The sequence below is a fragment of the Phocoena phocoena genome, chromosome 11 (assembly GCF_963924675.1).
Source record: "Phocoena phocoena chromosome 11, mPhoPho1.1, whole genome shotgun sequence".
Lineage (NCBI taxonomy): Eukaryota > Metazoa > Chordata > Mammalia > Artiodactyla > Phocoenidae > Phocoena > Phocoena phocoena.
Genome location: NC_089229.1, coordinates 63937919 through 63960514, shown reverse-complemented (window position 1 = coordinate 63960514; position 22596 = coordinate 63937919). Strand labels below are relative to the sequence as shown.

The 22596-nt window shown below is 47.3% G+C and overlaps 1 protein-coding gene across 3 annotated transcripts; it reads right to left on the bottom strand.

Moving 5' to 3' along the window:
* Nucleotides 1–1061: 1061 nt before the first annotated feature.
* ARF3 (ADP ribosylation factor 3) lies at nucleotides 1062–17841 on the bottom strand. Of its 3 annotated transcripts, XM_065886719.1 has the most exons (5): nucleotides 17682–17841; nucleotides 3308–3547; nucleotides 2381–2491; nucleotides 2020–2144; nucleotides 1062–1448 (listed from the first exon to the last, which is right to left on the bottom strand). In XM_065886719.1, exons 2-5 carry the CDS (start codon nucleotides 3453–3455, stop codon nucleotides 1287–1289), a joined length of 546 nt encoding a protein of 181 aa, XP_065742791.1. In that variant the 5' UTR covers nucleotides 3456–3547; nucleotides 17682–17841; the 3' UTR covers nucleotides 1062–1286. The 3 variants fall into 3 exon arrangements, with proteins under 3 accessions (XP_065742791.1, XP_065742792.1, XP_065742793.1); XM_065886720.1 differs by lacking the exon at nucleotides 17682–17841 and having other exon boundaries at nucleotides 1287–1418; nucleotides 2047–2144; nucleotides 3308–3455; XM_065886721.1 differs by lacking the exons at nucleotides 2381–2491; nucleotides 17682–17841 and having other exon boundaries at nucleotides 1287–1448; nucleotides 3308–3455.
* Nucleotides 17842–22596: the final 4755 nt, after the last annotated feature.

The window sequence follows — 22596 nt, the reverse complement described above, 5'->3', positions numbered from 1 at the left end:
ATGGAGAGGGGGGACAGCAGGATGGTCTGAGGGTCTGGAAACAAAGTTTTCACCCTTCAGCACATCCTGGACTAGAGAGAACTGGAGAACAGGGGGACTGATACTGAGGTCTGCTATGTCACCCCCACTCCCCGCTCCTCATTAAACCAGCCAGCCAGCTCTGGTCAGACCAGCACAACTACCAGGGTGAGGAAGCTTCTGACAAAGGACAGATGAACCACCCAGCCCCAAGATCAGAAGATGGGGGGATAGGAAGGCAGGAATAGGACTGATCTGTGTATCACCTTCTCCTAATAAAAGAGGATGAAGATGGAAAACCTGAGCCCCTCTCCCCAGTGCCCTGGGTCCCAAATACACCCCATGGTCTTGCTACCTATCCCCACCTCCCACCTAAAGCTCCTGAGGAACAGATTTAAGGATGAGGGGGAGGATCAGCTGAACACTCTGAGCTGGTAAGAGTGAGTGGGTTCCTCTCTCCTTCCCACTAAAAGGCAGGGCAGAATGGCATCTCCTTGGGAACAGTCATCTAGAGATAAATGCCACCCCCCTGCCCTAAGCGGGGTGGAGAGGGATAAAGGAAGATGGTGGCAGAAAGTCCATCATCTGTCCTACCATCCAGGAAAACACCTACCTGCAGAGGAGAGGAACCAGTGCAGGGCTGGGGCAGCCTTCCCTCCCCCTCCTTCCCTTTATCTCACCAACATGGGAGGGGAAGATGATAGGCGAGAGTGGGCAGTGTCCTGGCTCCAAGCCCCAAGCTGCACTCCACCCTCCACCCGCTCCTTGGCCCCCATTATATATCTCTCTATACAGGTATATACACGCGCACACATGCACGCACACAGAGAGGCCCGTGCAGTTTCCATGTAGAACAGGGGGAGAGCGGCAAAGGAAAGGAAGACGGGGAGCAGGAGAAGGGCCTATGGGGAGAGAGAAGGGACTCAGATGCCAAGAGCACACCAACCGGAGCCAAACGAAGCCAGCTGGAGAGAATACCCCATCCCACCTCCCAACCCCAGAGCCTGGGGAGGGGGGCACCCCATGAAACCATAACAACCTTGTTTTTGTTTTAAATCCGGTAAATTGGAATGATTCATCATTACGACAGCAACTGGGGACTGGTCATGGAGGGGGGAGGGGAGGGAAGGGGAGGCAGGGCTCCTGTTGGGCATGCGGACATGATACCCAGGGCCCTGGCCACACTGGCAACAGGAAGGAAGGGCAGGGCTGGGGCAGGGAGACAGCAGGGGCGGGTGGGGCAGTCGGACAGGGCTGGTGTCTGGCTCTCACTTCTTGTTTTTGAGCTGATTGGCCAGCCAGTCCAGGCCTTCGTACAGCCCGTCCCCGCTGGTGGCACAGGTGGCCTGAATGTACCAGTTGCGGTGACGCAGGGAATGCAGGCCCAACTTGTCTGTGATCTCAGCAGCGTTCATAGCATTAGGCAAATCCTGGAGCACAAGGGAGACACACAAAAAGGAGCTTCAGGATCTTTCGAAGGCTTCTAGAGCGACCATCTACCACAGACTTGTAGACTAGCACCCTCTCCTCCTCCTTCAGTGTAGGAACCCAGAGCAAGATCCTGAAGAACTACTTTGGGTTTAATCATCCTAGAACTCCGGATCCAAGGTACTAAAGATCATTCCACTGAGGAGGTGGAAGCCGAATACGGGTTGGCAGGGAAGTGGAGATGTGATTCAGACTGGGCGCACAATCAGGTCTGTCTGACCGTAAGAGTGAGGGCAGTTCCACCCAGGTAGACAATAGGGAAGATAAAAGAGGGACAGGAGGTGAAGGATCTACCACACCAGTCCCTCTGGACAGAAATGTTGCTAATTAAAGCTGGGATGGGATGGGGTGGGGACAAGACGAAGAGCATAAAGAAGCCAACTAATCATATTTCCCACACTTTCAAAATTGAGAGCACAGTCATGGGGCTTCCCACACAATGGGCCCCAAGACCCCATGATTTCCACGGCCAGGCTGCCCTCTCTCAAACCCAGGGGTAGGGAGATGCCACACCTGCTTGTTTGCAAAGACAAGGAGCACAGCATCCCGGAGCTCATCCTCTGCCAGCATCCTCATCAGCTCCTCCCGGGCCTCATTTACTCGCTCCCGATCATTGCTGTCGACCACAAATATCAACCCTAGGGAGGCAGAACATGGGCTGCACAGAGACGACAGATCAACTCCCCTCCCCCACCGCCAAAAGATAACACCCTCCTTATACCCTCCAAATATCTGCTCCCTTTTCTCCTCGTCTCTCACCCCTAGGAACTGCAGCAGGGCAAAAGTTGGTTACTGATAACCAAGAACAATACCCATACTCTCTGCTCCCACCCAACCAACCCATGCCAGTCCATGGGCAATTCACATGCCCTACCTTGGGTGTTCTGGAAGTAGTGTCTCCAGAGAGGCCGAATCTTGTCCTGGCCACCCACATCCCAAACTGTGAAGCTGATGTTCTTGTACTCCACTGTCTCCACGTTGAACCCTTTGGCAAAAACAGACAATGGTCACTTGGCCTGAAACACCAGGCCTGCAAACGATGCCCCAGTGGGTTGTTTGTTTCCCCCGGCCGTGGCCATGTCCTAGCAAGGGAAAGAAAGCTAAGGCTTCCTCAGACCTGGTGTTCCTTGACTTAGTAGTGTAAAGGCCAAAAAGAGAGCCTACAAGAAGTGGAAGAGGACGAAGAGGGCCAGTCAGGAAGTTCACAATCACCTGGGTGAGACGACCTTCCCCATTCATTCTCTCAGTTTTTGACTCTCCCTCCTGCAAAAGAAATGACTCAGCCCCACTCCTGTACCTTGGCCACCAGAGTCTGCCTCAGCTAAGAAGTGGGGCCTGTGAGGCAGAGTGAAGAACAAGAAGTGAGCTATAGTCCTGGAGCCCCAAATACAGAACCAGCTGCTGCTGCTGATCTGGAGCCGCCTTTACAAGGCAAATGTTCTCTCTCCTGCAGACAGGTCTTAACCGGGATCAGGGCCACCAAGGATCTAAACTGAAGCAATTCCAGGCCTCTGGCAGGAACATCAAAGCCCTTCACCTGCTTTTCAAACAACAGAGAACAAACCAGCTCAGTGCCTGAGGGCCACTGTCAGGTGTCAGGCTGAAGTTCCCGCATTAGAGAGGGTCAGGGTAGATAGGCAAACAGCAGCCCCAGCGCCTGCTAGTAAGCTAAATAACCATTCTTCCCTGAACCCCACAAACTGCAAGGACTTGCCTGGTGGCCAGATGGGGGATCTAGGAATAGGGCCCCTGTCTGGCTCAGCGGTTGGCACGAAAGCCTACATCCAAGCCGTGCCCTTACCAATGGTGGGGATGGTGGTGACGATCTCGCCCAGTTTCAGCTTGTACAGGATGGTGGTCTTTCCTGCGGCATCCAGGCCCACCATCAGGATGCGCATCTCCTTCTTCCCAATCAGGCTCTTGAGAAGGTTTCCAAAGATATTACCCATGATCACAGCAGCCGCTTTCTGAGGACAGCAGGGCGCAGTGAGGGCAGTGGCAGTCTGGTTTTGGCTTGGTCCTTGGTATGTAGGACTTGATCCTAGGCCAAGAAATGCAAACTTATTACCACCATCTGCTTGTCAGGATTTCACATTAATGGCACTGGCTAAAGTCATGGCTGGAGTTCTTTCATGACAGACTGAGAGCCTGAGGGTACTACAGAAAATCAAGGCCCACTCAGACACATCCTGAGCCTTTGGGAGCAGAGATAAAGCAGTGAACATTCAGGACCCCTGTTTCTGCCAGTAATCTACCCGTGTGACTTTGGATGAGTTATTTCACCTGTCCTTATCTGCACCTGTAAATGGAGGGGGTTGAACTAGATGATTTCTAAAGTCCCTTCAGTCCTGAAATTCTACTCTACTCTATACCCCAAGGCATTGGGAGACCATTAATGCCTCTGCCTCCCCCAACCTTACCCTGAGACTTCTGGAAAGGGTGGGAGAGGAGGGAGTGGAATGAGGAGTGGCTCCTTGTGACTCCTAAGGAGGTTCAGGCTTGCCAGGTTCCCAAGGTTTATGCTCTCAGCTCTAATCAAGACACTCTGCTTCTTCCCTTCCTATATTTCTACACCTTCCTTCTACACACCAAAATTAATGAGGAAGAAATAAGAAAGCAGCACTCCTAAGAGAGGCTGATCTTTTCCACTCTGTGAAATGCCAGCTGCTAACGTCATGCCCTGTTCATACAACAGTGCACTGAGAGCCGGGAGATGGGGTAGCGAGAGGCTGCCCCTCATTCCTCAGCCACACAGGTCCTAGGCTCGCCGTGGCCCGTCCCAGGACAGCTGCTCCACATGGCCACCTGCAATGAGGCAGTCAGCTCATCCTCTGCCTCTGCTCTAACCCCCTTCAGTCTATTCTCCACAGAGCAGCCAGACTGATTTTAAAGCCAAAACCACGTCATGTGGATCCTCTATTCAAAACCCTCTCTCGGCTTCATAGCTCCTTTTCAGTAAAACCCAAAGCCATACCATGGCCTATAAAGTCCGGCACGATCTGCATTCCCGTTTCTCTCATCAGATCTCCTACTCTCCCCTGTGTACACTCCACTTCAGTTCCCCAGTACTTTCCTGCCTCAAAGCTTCTGTCCTTGCTGTTCACTCTGCCTGGAACGCTCCTCTCCCAGACAGCCTTCAGGGAGCACTCCCTCACTTCCTTCGGGCATCTGTTCGACCGTCACTTTATCAAAGAGGCCTTCCATAACCGCCTATAACACACACACACCACTCTCTACACCATTTATCCCACTTTATTTCTCTTCACAGCATTTGTCACCATCTGACACGTTACGTATTTGTTTCCTGCTGTACTGTTTTTCTCCTCCTACTGTAATGTCAGCTCCTTATCTATTTTGTTCCCTGCTGTGTTCCGAACCTACCTTGACTAGTACCTGGCACACAGTAGCTGAATAACTGAACTAACTCCCAGGTCTCTACTGACCTGACTAGCAGTTCACTCAGGTTAGACATTTCTGCCTGCTACATAATAGGGAAAGATGAAGGGAGCAGTTGGAACACTACAAAAATACAAAATGCCTATCTGCCCACCCCATCCACTGCCCCCGACAGACAGAATCAGGGTCATTCATTCCCTCTCTTCCTCCCTCCCTTCTCTATGGCTCAGGACAGCCACAGAAATGAATCTTTGAAACAACAATGAAACGGGGGTTCAGAGTCACCCGTGCCAGCCAGTTCTCTGGGCCCGCGGGAGACATGCATCAGCGGGCAGCTTATTCGGCAACCACCATAAACCAGTGGCCGGCATTCTCTACAGAGTCTAGGAACCAGAGATAAACACACGCACACCCCAAACCCAGTAGGCGAAAGAACAGGTTAAGACAGAGTGCACCCAAACCCAAGAATGTGAAAGGTGGATGGGGAGGAATCCTATTTACAAGCTAAAGCATGGCGGGGTTTGGTGGGAGTTTAGTTGTTTTTTCAAAAACAATTTCAGGTTTTTTTGTTTGTTTCCTACTCTCCTCAGTTTGCAGCGAATTCCAGACCAGTACAAAGGAGCCAGATCAACAGCTCCTGGAGACCAAAGTACTGCTTTGTCCAAAAAACAGAAACAATGAGTGCTTATGGAGTGTTTCATCTTCAAAGACCTCCCCAGACATCCACTAATGAGCCAGGTGTGGTGCTCCGGGTAGGTTCCGCAGATGAGCCCCGCCCCTGACCCAGAGCGCTCACACCCCAGGGGGAGGGCCTGGCTCAACTCTGGACTCAACTTCAGTCAAGTCACCCACTAGCCATCCTCCCTGCTCATCCTGCCTCAACCACCCAGGCAGACAGATTCCCGAGGATTCCTGAGGCAGGAGGGGACACGTGCCCAGCTAATAAGATCAGATCCCGCCAACCTTGGTAATCTGTGGTAGACAGACTTCTGGTTCTGCTGCCATCACTTCCAGAAATTTAGACCTTCCCCAAGTCTTCCTAGTTTTTATCTTGTCTCCAGTTCAGGTGTCATTTCCTTCAGCTCCAGATGATACTCTGCTTTAAAGCTTAAGTAACAGGCTTTGGCCCAGATTCTGAACTGAATTTATACCATACATTTATCTTGCTTTCCTTCATGACTGGAACTGTTGCTGGCTAAATGATTACCAACTGTGAGTCAAGCAGTGGCTGAAAGATATCCCTTGCCCCAGAACATGCATACACTGTCCTTTGGTTTGCTCCTTTGCTAAGCTCTCATGCTAAAGTCTTGGTTCAAAATCTGATCCCAGTGTTACACTTATTTCTATTTTCTGGCATGCTTCATAAAGCACCCTGAATTATCTGAACCACTCAAGTGGCACTACGTTATGCAGTTTTTTCTTCTTTTATAAGTCTGTATATTTACCGTCTCCCCAAGTTAACTGTGTACTCACCATGGGCAAGGACTATGCCTTTTATTTATTTGGGATCTTTCCTTGCTCCCAGTGCCAAGCCCACCGTAGGAGTTCAATCAAGCACACTGGCTAATTTTAGCCTCATCTGAGGAGGTCCTTATATCATTTCTTCTGTCCTAACAGTTATCTCCGTGTAATGCACAGATGGTTGCTTAGCTTTCCTGTCAATTCTTGGCCATTTTCCACATATACTGACCGCAAGACTGGTTTGGGAAAGCCATGAAAGGATCAGAAGACTAAAATTGGTAAAATTTTCTCTTGTCATTTAATACTCAGTGGGGCTGATAGATAACTAACAAAATATTCAAGTAGTTACCATGTGTCCCCCATGACAGCCCAAAGCCTTGAAATTAATGGACATTACAACTCTTCTTTAATATAATCAGGAGCTTGACTCAGATGAACATTCCAAAGGGGGTGCTGGCTTTCTTGTCTTGTCTTTCCCTGTCCCTGCCTGTTTCCAGATAGCATACTGCCCCTACCATCAGGATGGTGGCCACTTTCAGCTTTGTGCCATGAATACAAATCTACAGCTATCTAGCCAATTCTCACTTTCACCATAATGCATTCCTACAGAAAGCTCTGGGAAGCAGATGGCAAACAAACAAAACCTGGATTGTATCCCTATGTACTGTACTGCCTATAGTCATTCTCTTTTGCCACAGATGGCACTCCTGTGTCAAGAGGGCAAAATACCAGAGTTCTATGGGCTGGTAGAAACAGGAAGCAGTTAAAACTAAAGGTGAGTGGCTCAAGATGAAAAATGGAATATAGTAATATCTCTATTAACAAAGAGTATGTCTCCACATTCTATTTTACAGTTACAAACTTTGTTATCTCCTCCGTGTGTGCGACACTGCAGGAGTTCAACCAAGCACATTGGCCGATTTAAGCCTCACCTGAGGACGTCCTCACTGACAATCACTCACTGCCCCCAATCCCTCTCTCCCACCCTCCAGGAGGGGCAGGCCATTGCTGTCACTGTTCAGTTATCTGGACTCGAGGCATGCCTGCTCCACCCTCCAGGGGATTCTGAGAGTCCCAGCTCAGTCTGCCACACACACTGCCCACTCCTGATGCAGGCACGTGTCCTGAGACACCCCGAGGGGACTCCTGATCCAGCACCTCCTCTTCAGGCTGCATGGGCCCAGGGAAAGGACGACCAGAGCCTCCCAAATCCTGTGCTGTCCAGGCAGGGCACACTAAACTGCAGGGCGCAGCTTGATTCCCAAACAATCTTCCAATTGAGATATCACGAATACAATCTCTATTAGATGCTATTTTTGGCACAGCCAATGGAGCAGACCAAAAAATTTAAGAAAACCAAAGCAGGGTCTGCCTGTATTTAGTTTCCTTAGTGCAGCTGGCTTGTGACCTCAGTAAACTTTCCAAATTTTTGCCTCAAGAACTCCCAGATTAGTACCTCAGTGAATCCTATTAGGCTCCAAGACTTCCCAAAGCCAGGAAACAGCTTCTGATGCCAGCTTCCATCCATTCATTAAACGTTTATTGAGAATAATGAACCAGGGATGAACAGAGGAAGACAGTTTCTGCCTTCATGAAACTCAGTCAATGGGAGAGAAGGACTAGGAAACAGAGGATTACTGTGGGAAGATAAGAGTGGGATAAGCACATAGTTCTACCGGGACAGAAAGCTGGAGCAGTCACTCAAGACTGGAGGATAAAGGACGATTCCCAGACATGATTCTCAGGTCACACCTGAGCTGACTCTTAAAGGAAGAATAGGAAATAATCAGACACTAAGGAATAGGGAAGGTGGGAGAGGGAACAGAGTGTGCACAGGCACAAAGACCTGAGTTAGAGAGGGCGTTTATTAGCCAAATCCAGGTGCAACTGGGAGGTCGTTTACGTGGATGCAGCATGGTGAGTAAAAGGAAGGATGAGGCTGGAGAGAGAAGCAGGAGCTAAATCATGAAGGGCCTTAAAGGTCATACTGGGTAACATGATCAGATACGTGCTTTAGAGACCATCCTGGGCTTCCCTGGTGGCGCAGTGGTTAAGAATCTGCCTGCCAAGCCCTGGCCTGGGAATATCCCACATGCCACGGAGCAACTAAGCCCGTGTGCCACAACTACTGAGCCTGTGCTCTAGAGCCCGCGAGCCACAACTACTGAAGCCCGCGCACCTAGAGCCCGTGCTCCACAACAAGAGAAGCCACTGCAACGAGAAGCCCACGCACCACAATGAAGAGTAGCCCCCACTCGCCACAACCAGAGAAAGCCCGCGCACAGCAACGAAGACCCAACGCAGCCAAAATTTAAAAATAAATAAATAAATAAAGATCATTCTGGGGCTTCCCTGGTGGCTCAGTGGTTAAGAATCTGCCTGCCAATGCAGGGGACAAGAGCCCTGGTCCAGGAAGATCCCACATGCCACGGAGCAACTAACCCCGTGCGCCACAACTACTGAGCCTGAGTTATAGAGCCTGCGAGCCACAACTACTGAGCCCGCGAGCCAAAACTACTGAAGCCCACATGGCTAGAGCCCGTGCTCCGCAACAAGAGAAGCCACTGTAATAAGAAGCCGGCACACTGCAACGAAGAGTAGCCCCCCTTCGCCGCAACTAGAGAAAGCCCGCGCGCAGCAACAAAGACCCAACTCAGCCATAAATAAATAAATAAATAAAAGACCATTCTGACAGCAGTTTAGGGAATAAGTTAAAAGGGGGAAAGACTGGAAGCATAGAGACCACTTGGGAGGTACAGTAATACAGATAAGAAAAGTTCTGAAACAGAGGGGTGGCAATAGAGAGGACAGGACAGATTTGAAACAACAAAATAGTAAAATCCACAGGATTTAATGACTAATTAAATGTAGGAAGGAAGAGGAGAAGACTCAAAGATGATTCCCAGGTTTCTGGCCTGTGTGATTCAGTAGCAATTCTTTAGGCAGAAAACGTAAGAGGAACAGATCTGAGAGCGAAGATGTTTGTTCTTAGATTAATGTGAATTTTGAGGTGCTAAGGTATGAAGCTCAGGAGAAAAGTCTGGTCTGGGTATATGGAATCATCTGCATAGATAGTAACTGAAGCCCCAAGAGGAACCAAGACGATCCAGTAGGGCAACAGTTACTGGCTGCCTACCAACAGCCACCTTCCCCTTCTTTCTTCTAACAGAACCCCTACTTTGTTCAGATGTTGGCAGGGAGTGGGTATGAACTACCCCTCGCCAGCCCTAGCGTATGAAAACTGATCAGCTGAAGGGACGTGGGCATTCCATTTCTCTTGCCAGTGACTGAGTCACGAATGTTTAGGCACTACTTCTGGGCAATAAAGATGTAAGGAAAGTCTGCTGGGAGTACCTGGGAAAGTTTTCCTCAATCTTAAAAAAGAACATATTGCAAAGCTCTCTCGTCCAGCCTTTGGATGTTAATGTAGAAGTGTGAGATGCTGGAGTATCTTGGGTACATGAAGGGACAGACATAAGAACACTAGGATATCAGAGCAGAAAAACTGAGAAAACTTGGGTCCTTAATAACACTGTCAAGTTGCTGGATTAAAAAAATAAATTAAAAGTTATGTGGCAGCCTGGAAGGGAGGGGAGTTCGGAGAATGGATACATGTATATGCATGGCTGAGTCACTTTGCTGTGCCCCCGAAACACAGCAACGATTAACACTGAAATGAACGATTAACCTGCAGTGATTAACATTGTTAATCGGCTATACTCCGATATAAAATAAAAAGTTAAAAAAAAAAGTGTTCTACCCCTGGACTCCTTCTGTGTGTGGCAGAATATACATAACATAAAATTTACCATTTTAACCATTTTTAAGTGTACAGTTCAGTGGCATTAAGCACACTCACAGTATTGTACAACCATCACCACCATGCATCTCCAGAACTTTTTCATCTTCCCAAACTGAAACTCTGTACCTATTAGACAATAACCCCCCTCTCCAGCCCCTGGAAACAACCACTCTACTTTCTGTTTCTGAATTTGACTATTCTAGGTATCTCATAAATGTGGAATCAAACAATATTTGTCCTTTTGTGTCTGGCTTATGTCACCTAGACTTGTTGCTACATGTTTAATAAATCCTTTGATTGTCTGAGCCACAGGTGTGTTTTCTATCTTTTGCAACTGATACATCTTAACTGATATATCTAGGGAGAGCGTGTACAGTGAGACAGGAGAAAAGGCCAAAGTCAGAAACCTAGGGCACATCAACATTTAAAGCAGTGGGCAAAAAAGAAGGCCAGGAAAGAGAGTAGGAAGCAACCAAAACGGTAGAAAGGAAATCAAGAGAGTGAGACATCAGAGTCACCAATGAGGAAAGAACATTTAAAAAAAAAAAAAAAAAAAAAGGAGTGTCAAAGGCTGTAGAAAGGTCAAATTAAGATAAGGCCTGAAAAATACCTACTGAACTTAACTACTAGGCAATCAGTGATGACCCTGTTATAAATTAGAACATATCTAACTAAAATTAGCCCCCATTTAACTCAACTAGCAGCATTTAGGCTCAAGCCAGAATCCTACACCAGTTTCCCTTCCAGTCTGAGTGGAAGACTCCAGTACAGGACGACCTGAAGGAGGCCACAACACCAAGTGAAGAAGGATTCTAAATTGCCCTGATAAAGACCCAAACACCGAGAAAGGGTATGGCTTTTCCTACGGACAACCCTCAGCAAATGAGTCAGAGCAGAGCATTAAGTCTGTTTCAGAATACATGACTTCGCTAGATAAAACAGTGACCGGATAAAAACTAGACTCATTTGTTTCCTTGGAACATTCTGTGGCACTACCCTCTCACCAAAGCTTTCAGCTTGCCCTATTCTTAGAATCTGACCAGTTTACAACTGCACCATCTCCTGATATTTGATGGCTGCTCCAATGCCCACATCGATAGCCTTGGATATCCAGAACACTGTACTTTCCTAATTACAAAAATCACTTAAATTCCATGAGTAATCAGCCTAAAGCCCTAGTAAATCTTTGCCCCAATCTGGTCCCACTATGCAGGTCAAGATGGAATTGCCAATCTTAAAATTTGTATGGAGACACAAAAGACCCCGAATAGCCAAAGCAGTCTTGAGGAAAAAAAACAGAGCTGGAGGAATCAGACTCCCTGACTTCAGACTATGCTACAAAGCTACAGTAATCAAGACAATATGATACTGGCACAAAAACAGAAATATAGATCAATAGAACAAGATAGAAAGCCCAGAGATAAACCCACACACCTATGGTCAGCTAATCTATGACAAAGGAGGCAAGGATATACAATGGAGAAAAGACAGTCTCTTCAATAAGTGGTGCTGGGAAAACTGGACAGCTACATGTAAAAGAATGAAATTAGAACATTCTCTAACACCATACACAAAATTAAACTCAAAATGGATTAGAGACCTAAATGTAAGACCAGACACTATAAAACTCTTAGAGAAAAACATAGGAAGAACATTCTTTGACATAAACCACAGCAAGATCTTTTTTGATCCACCTCCTAGAGTAATGGAAATAAAAACAAAAATAAACAAGTGGGACCTAATGAAACTTCAAAGCTTTTGCACACCAAAGGAAACCATAAACAAGATGAAAAGACAACCCTCAGAATGGGAGAAAATATTTGCAAAAGAATAAATAGACAAAGGGTTAATCTCCAAAATATATAAACAGCTCATGCAGCTCAATATTAAAAAAACAAATAACCCAATTCAAAAATGGGCAGAAGGCCTAAATAGACATTTCTCCAAAGAAGACATACAGATGGCCAAGAGGCACATGAAAAGCTACTCAACATCACTAAGTATTAGAGAAATGCCAATCAAAACTACAATGAGGTATCACCTCACACCAGTTAGAATGGGCATCATCAGAAAATCTACAAACAACAAATGCTGGAGAGGGTGCGGAGAAAAGGGAACCCTCTTGCACTGCTGGGGATGAGGGGATGGGGATGTACATTGATACAGCCACTATGGAGAACAGTATGGAGGTTCCTTAAAAAACTAAAACTGGAATTACCATATGACCCAGCAATCCCACTACTGGGCATATACCCAGAGAAAACCATAATTCAAAAAGACACATGCACGCCAATGTTCACTGCAGCACTATTTACAATAGCCAGGTCATGGAAGCAACCTAAATGCCCATCAACAGACGAATGGATAAAGAAGATGGAATATTACTCAGCCATAAAAAGGACTTAAATTGGGTCACTTGTTGAGACGTGGATGGATCTAGAGACTGTCATACAGAGTGAAGTAAGTCAGAAAGAGAAAAACAAATATCGTATATTAACGCATATATGTGGAACCTAGAAAAATGGTACAGATGAATCGGTGTGCAGGGCAGAAACTGAGACACAGATGTAGAGAACAAATGTATGGACACCAAGGGGGGAAAGCGGCGGGGGGGGCAGGGGTGGTGGTGGTGTGATGAATTGGGCGATTGGGACTGACATGTATACACTGATGGGTATAAAATGGATGACTAATAAGAACCTGCTGTATAAAAAAATAAATAAAATTAAAATTTAAATAAAAAGACGGAATTGCCAGTGCACAGATGAAAACAGGAGGCAATGATTTGGACAAAGCCACCCATCATAGAGCAGCCTAAGGATACAGAAGACAGGGAATCACCTGCCTTGAGCGATAAGAGCCATCTGTGATCCCCTAGTACCTCAAACACACTTCTACTCTTATTCACCTTTGCGTGTTTTGCTTCCCAGAGCCGGAACTTCCCAAATAATGTGCCTTTAATGCAATACAGGTCAGCTGGAGATACTGGTCCCGTCAATACTGGACAGCTAGGCAGGGCTTAGGGTGGCTAGAGCCCATGGGCCAGTCATCTCAGGTTGCAAGCAGCTATGCCTATTTCACTATTACCATTTTCTCTGTATGCCATGGTGGGAAAAAGTTTGGGAAGTATTTCACTAGACTCTCAGTCCCTTGCCAGCAGGGACCATGCCTTACTCATGTTCCCAGCACCCAGCTCCATGACTGATCTGTAGCTAGTGACTGATATGCTTGTTGCTGAACACGGTTCTACTGATGATGGCAAACGCCTGTGAGGTTGAGGAAGACATCTCCAATCCTTTTTCCTGTATCTGACAAACTGGAGAAGTGGCTTCCATGTTCTCAGAACCCTAGGGTTCCCTGGATGGGATTCAGAGCCTGCCTGGGGGAAAGGGAGAACTATATGAGAGGCTCTAATTATGCCCCGCCACTTTCCACCACTACCACAGCAGCACCACTGTTATGCATTTTACGTATCAGACTTCAAATAAGATTTTATATAAGGTAAAGTTCAATTGCTTTTTTTAAAAAAAGTGGAGGATAGGGGACAGAACCACTCCAATACAGAGCAAATGTTCTTCTGCATCCTAAATCATGTTGAAATTTAAACATTTATACTTGACACTCTTGTGTTTAAGCTCATAAACGACAGGTTATGGGAATACCCTGGAGGTCCAGTGGTTGGGACTCCGTGCTTTCACAGCCGAGGGCCTGGGTTCAATCCCTGGTTGTCAGGGAACTAAGATCTGCTACACCCAGGCATTTCACCTTTCTTCAGGAATATGGTGCTAATGGTGGATCCCTGAAATCTTGAGCCATTTCCCTTCTGGTCCATATGGTGCAGCAGATCCTTTGCAGAAGTCCATGACAAATCTCTAACACCTTCATAGACTCCCTACCTCAGTCAGTTCTTTCCTAGACTACAATACAAAGCCTTCAAACATTTGTAGAACTTTCTCCAAAGGCTCCCCATGTCCTTTCATTATCAAAAAGCTTTATTAGCATTCTACCTATATTTGCAATAGATGTTGGAAAAGGTACAGTACACAGAATTACAGATATCGCAACTCTGGATCTTAATACAGTACATTCTGAAACAAAGGCAGACATTTAAAGGAGATATGACTAAGTGAAAAGAGTGGCCCAGGAAATGGAGGATGCTGAAATGCTACCTGAAATCTAAAATAATGGGAGCCAGGAAACTAAATGCCCAACCTAGGACAATCAGGGTGCTCTTTTATGGAAGAGTCAGCCATTACCTCAGAGTCACACTGAACACTATTTTTGAGCCCCCATATCCTCACCCTACATCCAAGTTGATATTTCAGGGCCCCTGCCTTGCTCCAGCTTCACCTCCCACTCAGGCAACAGGAGCTGCCTCTGTGAGGCTGATGCTGAAAAAAAGATTTCATTGCTCGTAAGCCTACGACCAGCACAAAAAGTCATGGTAACAATCATCCCTCTACACAGGCGCTTCAGGTGGCAAGCTGTTCTTTTGTAAACCTCCTCTTTAAGGCAGCCCTGAGTGCTCATGTTATTATTTCTATGATGATGGTGATTAATAATAGCAGCTAACATTTACTTGAGGCTTACTATGTGTACTTTGTATAATACTAAGTGCTTTCTTTACATGTATTATCTCATTTAATTCTCATGCCGACACTATGCATAGGTACTATCATTATCATACTCTTTACAGATGAGGAAAATGAAGCTAAAAGAGGACAAATAATTCCACCAAAATCACACAACTAGTTATTAGCAGAGGCAGGATCTGAACTCAATTTTGTCTGATTCCAAGGTCCACACTCTTAATTACCATACCATTTTGCCTCTAAATTCACCTGCAACAAAAATGGTGAAGGGGGGCTTCCCTGGTGGTGCAGTGGTTGAGAGTCAGCCTGCCGATGCAGGGGACACGGGTTCGTGCCCCGGTCCGGGAAGATCCCACATGCCGCAGAGCGGCTGGGCCCGTGAGCCATGGCCGCTGAGCCTGCGCATCCGGAGCCTGTGCTCCTCAACGGGAGAGGCCACAACAGTGAGAGGCCCGCGTACCGCAAAAAAAAAAAAAAAAAAAAAAGGTAAAGGGAACTATGCGTACACCTGAAACTAAAACAATACTGTAAATCAACCATACCCCAATTTAAAAAAAAAAAAATGGTGAGGAGAGCCAAATACAGTGACATGTTTTGAGTCTCAAGCCTTTTGACATCCACTTCTAAAGGTATTCCACAGAAAGCAGATTCTATCTGTAAGCAGATTCCACAATTTCCCTCAGTTATTGATTCAACTTTAACAAACCTGGTTTTAAAGAACTTCCTCCTTTTGACCAACAAATCCCACCCACTGTCCTCTGAGTCCATTTTCTCTATTATGACTCCAGTGGAAGAGACTAGCAGAGGTAAACACACTTTATGACCCTTTGTGCACTTAAGACTTCACTTCCACTCTTTTAGCCTGCTGTCTGCTCTCCTTTACACTTGCATTCGGTTTAATAATAGCAGCTACCATTCACTGGCACCAATTCTATGCCAGACACCACATACATACACTGGCTCCCTTCTCCGTAATTACCAGGATCCCAATCTGCAGACAACACTCTGAAGGACTTAGGTCTAATGGAGAGACCCCTTTGCCCACAATGGGGAAGCAGGAGATCTGGTATTTCTGATAAATAATGACTCTGTGTTCTAATATTTTTCTTTTGGGGGTCTTACTTTCATTATCCATGACTGTTTTTTGCCTCTTAGGGAGGTGGAGAGACCAAGACAAGACTTCTTAATTACAAAGGCTAAGGACCTTTACACTCTCACTCAGCTATCTTCAGGCACTCTCCTTGACAGCCAAGCCCTCTCCTCCTCTTTCCTTAAACTGTGGTCAGAAAACCTGAGCTCATTCACATCCTGTATTCATCATGAGTGCCTACTGTGTGCACAGATAGTGTGGGAGATACAAGATGAGATCCAATTCCTGAACTCAAAAAGCTTCTTCTCTTTGGAAAAGCAAGACATACACATAAAAATTTTGACTACGCAAGGTAATAACTATGCTGGGAGGCAGGAGGCATGTGTATATGGGATACAGGAGGACCCTTCCCAGCTGAATTCCACGGTCAATGATCCATTCTGTGAAAAGGTGAGTCAGCTTCTTTCTTAGAATGAGCTTTTCTAGACGTGTTATTCAAACTCGAGTCTAAGGTACAATGACCAATTCACTGACCCATTCCAGTCATAGCAAGTGGAGACCCCCCAACAACAAGCTCAAGACAAAATGGCAGCAAAGACTTGTCAACACCTGATTAGGGACACGGAAGGAAGTATGCAGAGACTAGATTCTGCCCTGTTGCACCGACCCAAGCAATCAGACTCCTTGCAGCAGATCTCCTACCAAATAAAACTTTCATGCCATAGACCAGGGGTGACCCAATCCAACCGCGGCAGAGACAGGTTTTAAGTTACATTTCTCCCTCACCCGATGACCTCACTATTTCTTCTCACTCCTGACCACATACCACACTCCTCCTGGCCTGGCCAGAGAGAGACCAGCAGTAATACAACCCAGAAAGAAGGCAACTCCCCCAAAAGAGGAGCTACCACTTTGCTAATCAAGTGGCCCGTTTTCAACAGGGAATTCCACACACCCCCGCCCCCTTCCCGCAGACATTGGTATAAGCAATGGCTCCATTTTCTGTTCCGGGAATCCTGGTACTTCCTAAAGAAAGAAAGCGGATTGGAAGACAGAAACTCTGAGCCAGTGACAAGATGCTCCCTCCTCCTGTGAGACCGCCCCCGCTTCGCCTGGGGGAGGAAGGCACCACCTCTCTTCTCCAAGCAAGATCAGATCCCCCTCCCCCTCCTCCTGCCTCCTCTCCTCTTGCTCCCCACCTGCTGCCCTCTTCCCGACGTGCGGTCCCCAAGACCCGAAAGCTCAGCATCCACCAGAATAGTGCCCCTGGAGTGCCCCACTAGCCTGTGTTCCCCGTTAATCCCTAAACCCCCTAAACACCCCTGCGCCACGATGTGGGGAGGGGGTGTCACCATAGCAAGGCTTCTCTCTGGTCTATTACTAAGGTGGAGGGGGAGAAGGAGTAGGAAAAAGCGACATTCCCTAGCCCTTTAATAGGAAAAAGATACAAAACAGCCATCACCGCCCCCGCGTCACCTCACCTTGGACTGTTTTCCTCCCCCTCAACCCCAACCCTTCAAAAGCCCACCTCCTGCAGGCGAGGGGAACCTAACTGCAGCCCAGGTCGCCCCCTTGTGCGAGGCGGAGGACAAATTCATGTGCGCCCTCCACCCCCACCCCAGCTCCGTGTCCTTCAAATGCGGGGGCAGGCGTGTGGCTGGCCCGGCGCCCCCTCTCCAAGCTCTCTGGTGGGAAGGACCACACCGGCCCATGCCAAGCAGTACCGGGCGGGCGAGCGAGCAAGCGGGGGTGGGGGTGGGGGTCTATCTTCTCAGCTCCCACCCCGAGTCTCTCCTCTACCGGGACCCGCCTTCCCTCCTCCCCAGCCCCTCACCTGTTCCTGCTCCCAGCTCCGCGCTGCGGCCGCCGCCTCCGCCCCCGCAGGTTCCGCTCGGCTCTCGCTCCACTCTCTCCGGCTCCCTCCGCCGATTTCAGCGCGGCTGCTCCCCTGGCCCCGCTCCCAGCTCCCTCCTTCCTTCCCTCCACCTAGCACCGGAAACCGCGAAGGCTACAGGAGCTGTACGGCGTACCCTCACCCCAGACCAGGATACTTCCCACCTCCCCGATCGCGCGAGAACTGCGCGGCGGCGAGCGGCAGTTCTCGCGAGATCCATCACCATGGCAGCTGCTGCAGCAGAGGCAGCGGGCGCCTAAGTGGAAGACCTGGCGGAGGCCGATGTGGGGGCTGGAAACTGCGGGCGGCGGAGGCGGGAGCTAGGAAATGGGGGTGAGACAGTGGGGACAGAGGTGAGAATCCCAAGCCTCAGAGCCATGTCTGTTATTTAAGGACTGGGCCGCATAGTGGGCACACTGGAGACTGGGACTCCTTGGGCAAAGTCAGGAAGGAGCAGAGTATGAGTGAACAGCCCTTGCTTTGGACCTTAGCTCTCATCTTCATTTTTTTTTAACCTTTTTTATATATACATTTATTTATTTATTTTTGGCTGCGTTGGGTCTTCGTTGCTGTGCGCGGGCTTTCTCTAGTTGCGGCAAACGGGAGCTACTGTTAGTCGTTGCGGTGCACAGTCTTCTCATTGCGGTGGCTTCTCTTGTTGCGGAGCACGGGCTCTAGGCGCGCGGGCTTCAGTAGTTGTGGCTCGCCAGCCCTAGAGCGCAGGCTCAGTAGTTGTGGCGCACGGGCTTAGTTGTTCCGCGGCATGTGGGATCTTCCCGCGCCAGGGCTTGAACCCGTGTCCCCTGCATTGGCAGGCGGATTCTTAACCATTGCACCACCAGGGAAGTCCTCAGCTTCATTTCTTAATCAGGGCTACGTGCACCTCCCTGAGAGCCCTCACTGCACCAGCGTTTCTACTCACTACTAAGACTAGGTTGCTTGGAGGTGAGAATCAAGAGATCCTTTCCATAGGGAAGAGGGAGAGTGATGAATTTAAGAGACAAGGAAACAGCTGGACACTGGGCCAGTTAGGAAGTTGGAACTTGAAAGACAAACGGTTGAAGATCAGTATTCAGAGGTATGGTTTGAGGAAGTACACCTAGATGAGTATGAATTTTAGGATTACAAGGAAAGTGAGGGATTTTGCACCCGTGTTTCTCTATTCCTGCCAACCACCACTTTCCTCACACTCATTTCTGCAGCTGGTCTAGACATACAAAGCTGCCTTGGAACAGTCGCAGCTGTGATACAAGAAGGGCGCTAGTAATGCTAAGAATGGAAAAAGGTTCTTGAAGTGCCCTTTCTCCTCATTTACAGCAGTACAGATCCTCCTCAGCTTACAGTGGGTTACATCCCAATAAACCCATCGTAAGTTAAAACATCTTAAGTCAAAAATGCGTTTGCACCTAACCTACCGAACATAATAGCTTAGCCTAGCCTGCCTTAAACATGTTCAGAACACTTACATTAGCCTACAGTTGGGCAAAATAACCTAACACAAAGCCTATTTTATAATAAAGTGTTGAATATCTTATGTAATCTATTGAATACTATACTGTATTTAAAGTGGAAACCAGAATGCTTGTATGGGCAGAGAATGGTTGTAAGTGTATCAGTTGTTTACCCTTGTGATGGCGTGGCTGACTGGGAGCTGCAACTCGCTGCCACTGCCTAGCATCACAACAGAACATCATACCAAATAGCCTGGGAAAAGATCAAAATTCAAAATTAATTTACAGTTTCTACTTGAGGCAGATCACTTTTGCACCATCATAAAGTAAAAAAATCGTAAGTCAAACCATTGTAAGTTGGGAACATCTGTACAAGGGAACACATGGCTCTTCCCTAAAGCTTGAGCCAAAATTGTTGCTTTTTTAATTTGTTTTTGTTTTTACCTTGTTTCTTGTCTCCTTCCAAGAAGAACTAGACTGGTAGATAGCTACACTCTGTCTACCCCGTATCCCCATCAATCCCTGGTGTATGAATTCACCAGTCCCTTCCTCTTATTCCAGTTTGGGGTTTTTTTGTTTTAAAGTCTTTATTGACTTTGTTATAATATTGTCTTGTATTGACTCTGTTACAATATTGTTTGTTACAACATTGTTTTTTGTTTTGGTTTTTTGGCTGGAGGCATGTGGGATCCTAGCTCCCCAACCAGGGATGGAACCCACACCCCCTGCACTGGAAGACAAAGTCTTAACCACTGGACCGCCAGAGAAGTACCCCCAGTTTGTTTTCTCTCTTATTTTAACCTGAAGAATAACACAACTCTGGAATGTGAAGTCAAGAGGCCCTTAATTTAAGATGGTGAAGGATGAGTGATAACTTACATGAGAAAAGAATCCAAAAAAGAATGCATATATGTATATGTATAACTGAATCACTTTGCTGTACACCTGAAACTAATACAACATTGTAAATCAACTATACTCCAATAAAATTAAAATATTATTTAAAAACAGAAAAAGGATGGTGAAGGATGATTGAAAACAAACTTATGGTTACCAAAGGGGAAATATCTGGGGCGGGGGAGAGGGGAAGGAGGGATAGATCAGGAGCTTGGGATTAACATACAGACAATACTATATATTTTTTAAATAAATTTATTTATTTTATTTATTTTTGGCTGCGTTGGGTCTTCGTTGCTGCAAGCGGGCTGTCTCTAGTTGTGGCGAGCAGGGGCTACTCTTCGTTGCGGTGCGCGTGCTTCTCATTGTGGTGGCTTCTCTTGTTGCAGAGCACAAGCTGTAGGTGCGCGGGCTTCAGTAGTTGTGGCACACGGGCTCGGTAGTTGTGGCTCGCAGGCTCTAGAGCGCAGGCTCGGTAGTTGCGGCGCATGGGCTTAGCTGCTCCACAGCATGTGGGATCTTCCTGGACCAGGGATCGAACCTGTGTCCCCCGCCTTGGCAGGCAGATTCTTGACAACTGCACCACCAGGGAAGTCCCCACATTACTATATGTAAGATAGGTAACCAACAAGGACTTAATGTACAGCACAGGGGACTCTACTCAATATTCTGTGATAACCTATATGAGAAAAGAATGTGAAAAAGAATGAATATATGTATACGTATAACTGAATCACTTTGCGGTACACTTGAAACTAACACAACAGTGTAAATCAACTGTACTCCAATGAAAGAAAAGAAAAGATGGTGAAGGGTGAGATGGATAACAAGGATCATGTTTATAACAAAGAGAGTTGTATCCATCCTGGGCTATTGCCATTAAGGGCCTTTGCCCTCCTAAGCTCTCTGTTTTAAATGGCGGAAGACTCCTCTAGTGTTATTACAGACTCCTAGAGTGGGCCCTGTGATACCTCCACATAATTACTCTTTTCTTTTCCTAGAATTTTCTAGGCACACCCCACCAGGTTATGCCCACACACTGATCACCAAAATTATGCTTTGCAACTGCCCTTGCTAGTGCCTCAACCATGCCAACATGCCTTGTGGGACTCTGACAGGAGGTGACACCTGTCAATGTTCCTGCCGAAGTCTTCAGATCCTCTCAAGGTTGGGCCCAGGTGTGACAGAAGGATGGAAATGGTGACAGTCTTGTATGGCTAGCAGCAAGTACCATGATATTTGAGTCAGAACTGTTGAATGGAACTGGAGAATCTCCCAGGCCTTCTATCCTTCACCGTCTGGAGTCTGGAGAGGAAAGTGTCTGTTGCAGCATTACTGGGCACTTCGCATGGAGCAAAGAGGAGCACAGACAGGAGGGGTGCTGCTCAGCTGGCAATAAGCCAGCCAGTGCCACTCCCCAGCTCCCCAGCCACTTGAAAAGCTAAGGGAAGAAGAGCTCTGTCCAGAGCTGAAGGAGGCCAAGAGGCCTGACTTACAGTTCATCAGTCTTTCTCCCTCCCTCTGGCTGCCATTGGCGCTAACTAAAGCTGAAATTTTAGCCACCCGCTCTGTGGGTTGCACACTCCCCCCCCCCACTCGTCACTGACCCCAGGCCTGGGCCTGAGCCCAGAGCGTGTGCCGGGAGCAGGGGTGGGGAGGGGGGTGTTGGCCTTGCTGACAAAATCCATTTGGAATTTCTCAAGGTTGTGGTTTGGGGCTTAAGTTTGCCACAGAGTGTGTCTGACGAAAGAAGAGAGAATGCTAGAAAGAGAAAGGGAGCCAAAGAGAGCACAGAGGAAGGAAATAGGGGAAAACTGAAATATTCCTGCTGTGATTTCATTGGACCTTCTCCTCCCTCTTCCTGAGTGTGAGAAATTCCCATTCTGGATATTCCTTATCATTATTCTCTCTCATATCCCGTGTGTATTCTAGCTGCATCCCTCTCTCCCCAACTATCCCATATATACGTTAGGCTCAGTCAGTGCCTAAAGCCTACCTCCATCAAATTTCCAAATCAAGAATTCTCAGTGCACAACCAGAAATTCAGGACATAAAGTTTTGCCATAAACTACTGCCCTAAACCAACACCCCTTGCGGTTCTTGCTATCCTGATGCCACCGTCATTTCACCTGATTTTGCGGGTAATTTGGGTAGCAGATACAGCTATTGCCTAGAGGAGCGAAAAGGACTACTTCTACATCCCCTAGCCAAGGAGACGACCTGATACAGTCAGCATCTTGGAACTCCATAAATATTCAGTTATTTGTAAAGTTCTATATTTGTGATGCAGATTCCTTTTCTGAATTGAAAATAATTGTTTCTTTTCTTTTCTTTTTTTTAATAAATTTATTTATTGTGTATATATTTTAAATTTTTTGGCTGCGTTGGGTCTTCGTTGCCGTGTACGGGCTTTCTTTAGTTGCGGCGGTGAGCGTTGGGTCTTCGTTGTGGTGTGCAGGCTTCTCATCGTGGTGGCTTCTCTTGTTGCGGAGCAGAGCACAGGCTCT

Excerpts from the sequence above, each read along its gene's own strand:
- ARF3 (XM_065886719.1), bottom strand. The coding sequence starts at position 3,455 with ATGGGTAATATCTTTGGAAACCTTCTCAAGAGCCTGATTGGGAAGAAG. Across the intron at positions 2,492-3,307 it reads CACCACCATCCCCACCATTG|GGTTCAACGTGGAGACAGTG; the intron begins GTAAGGGCACGG and ends TTTTTGCCAAAG. Across the intron at positions 2,145-2,380 it reads CTACTTCCAGAACACCCAAG|GGTTGATATTTGTGGTCGAC; the intron begins GTAGGGCATGTG and ends CTGCCTCCCTAG.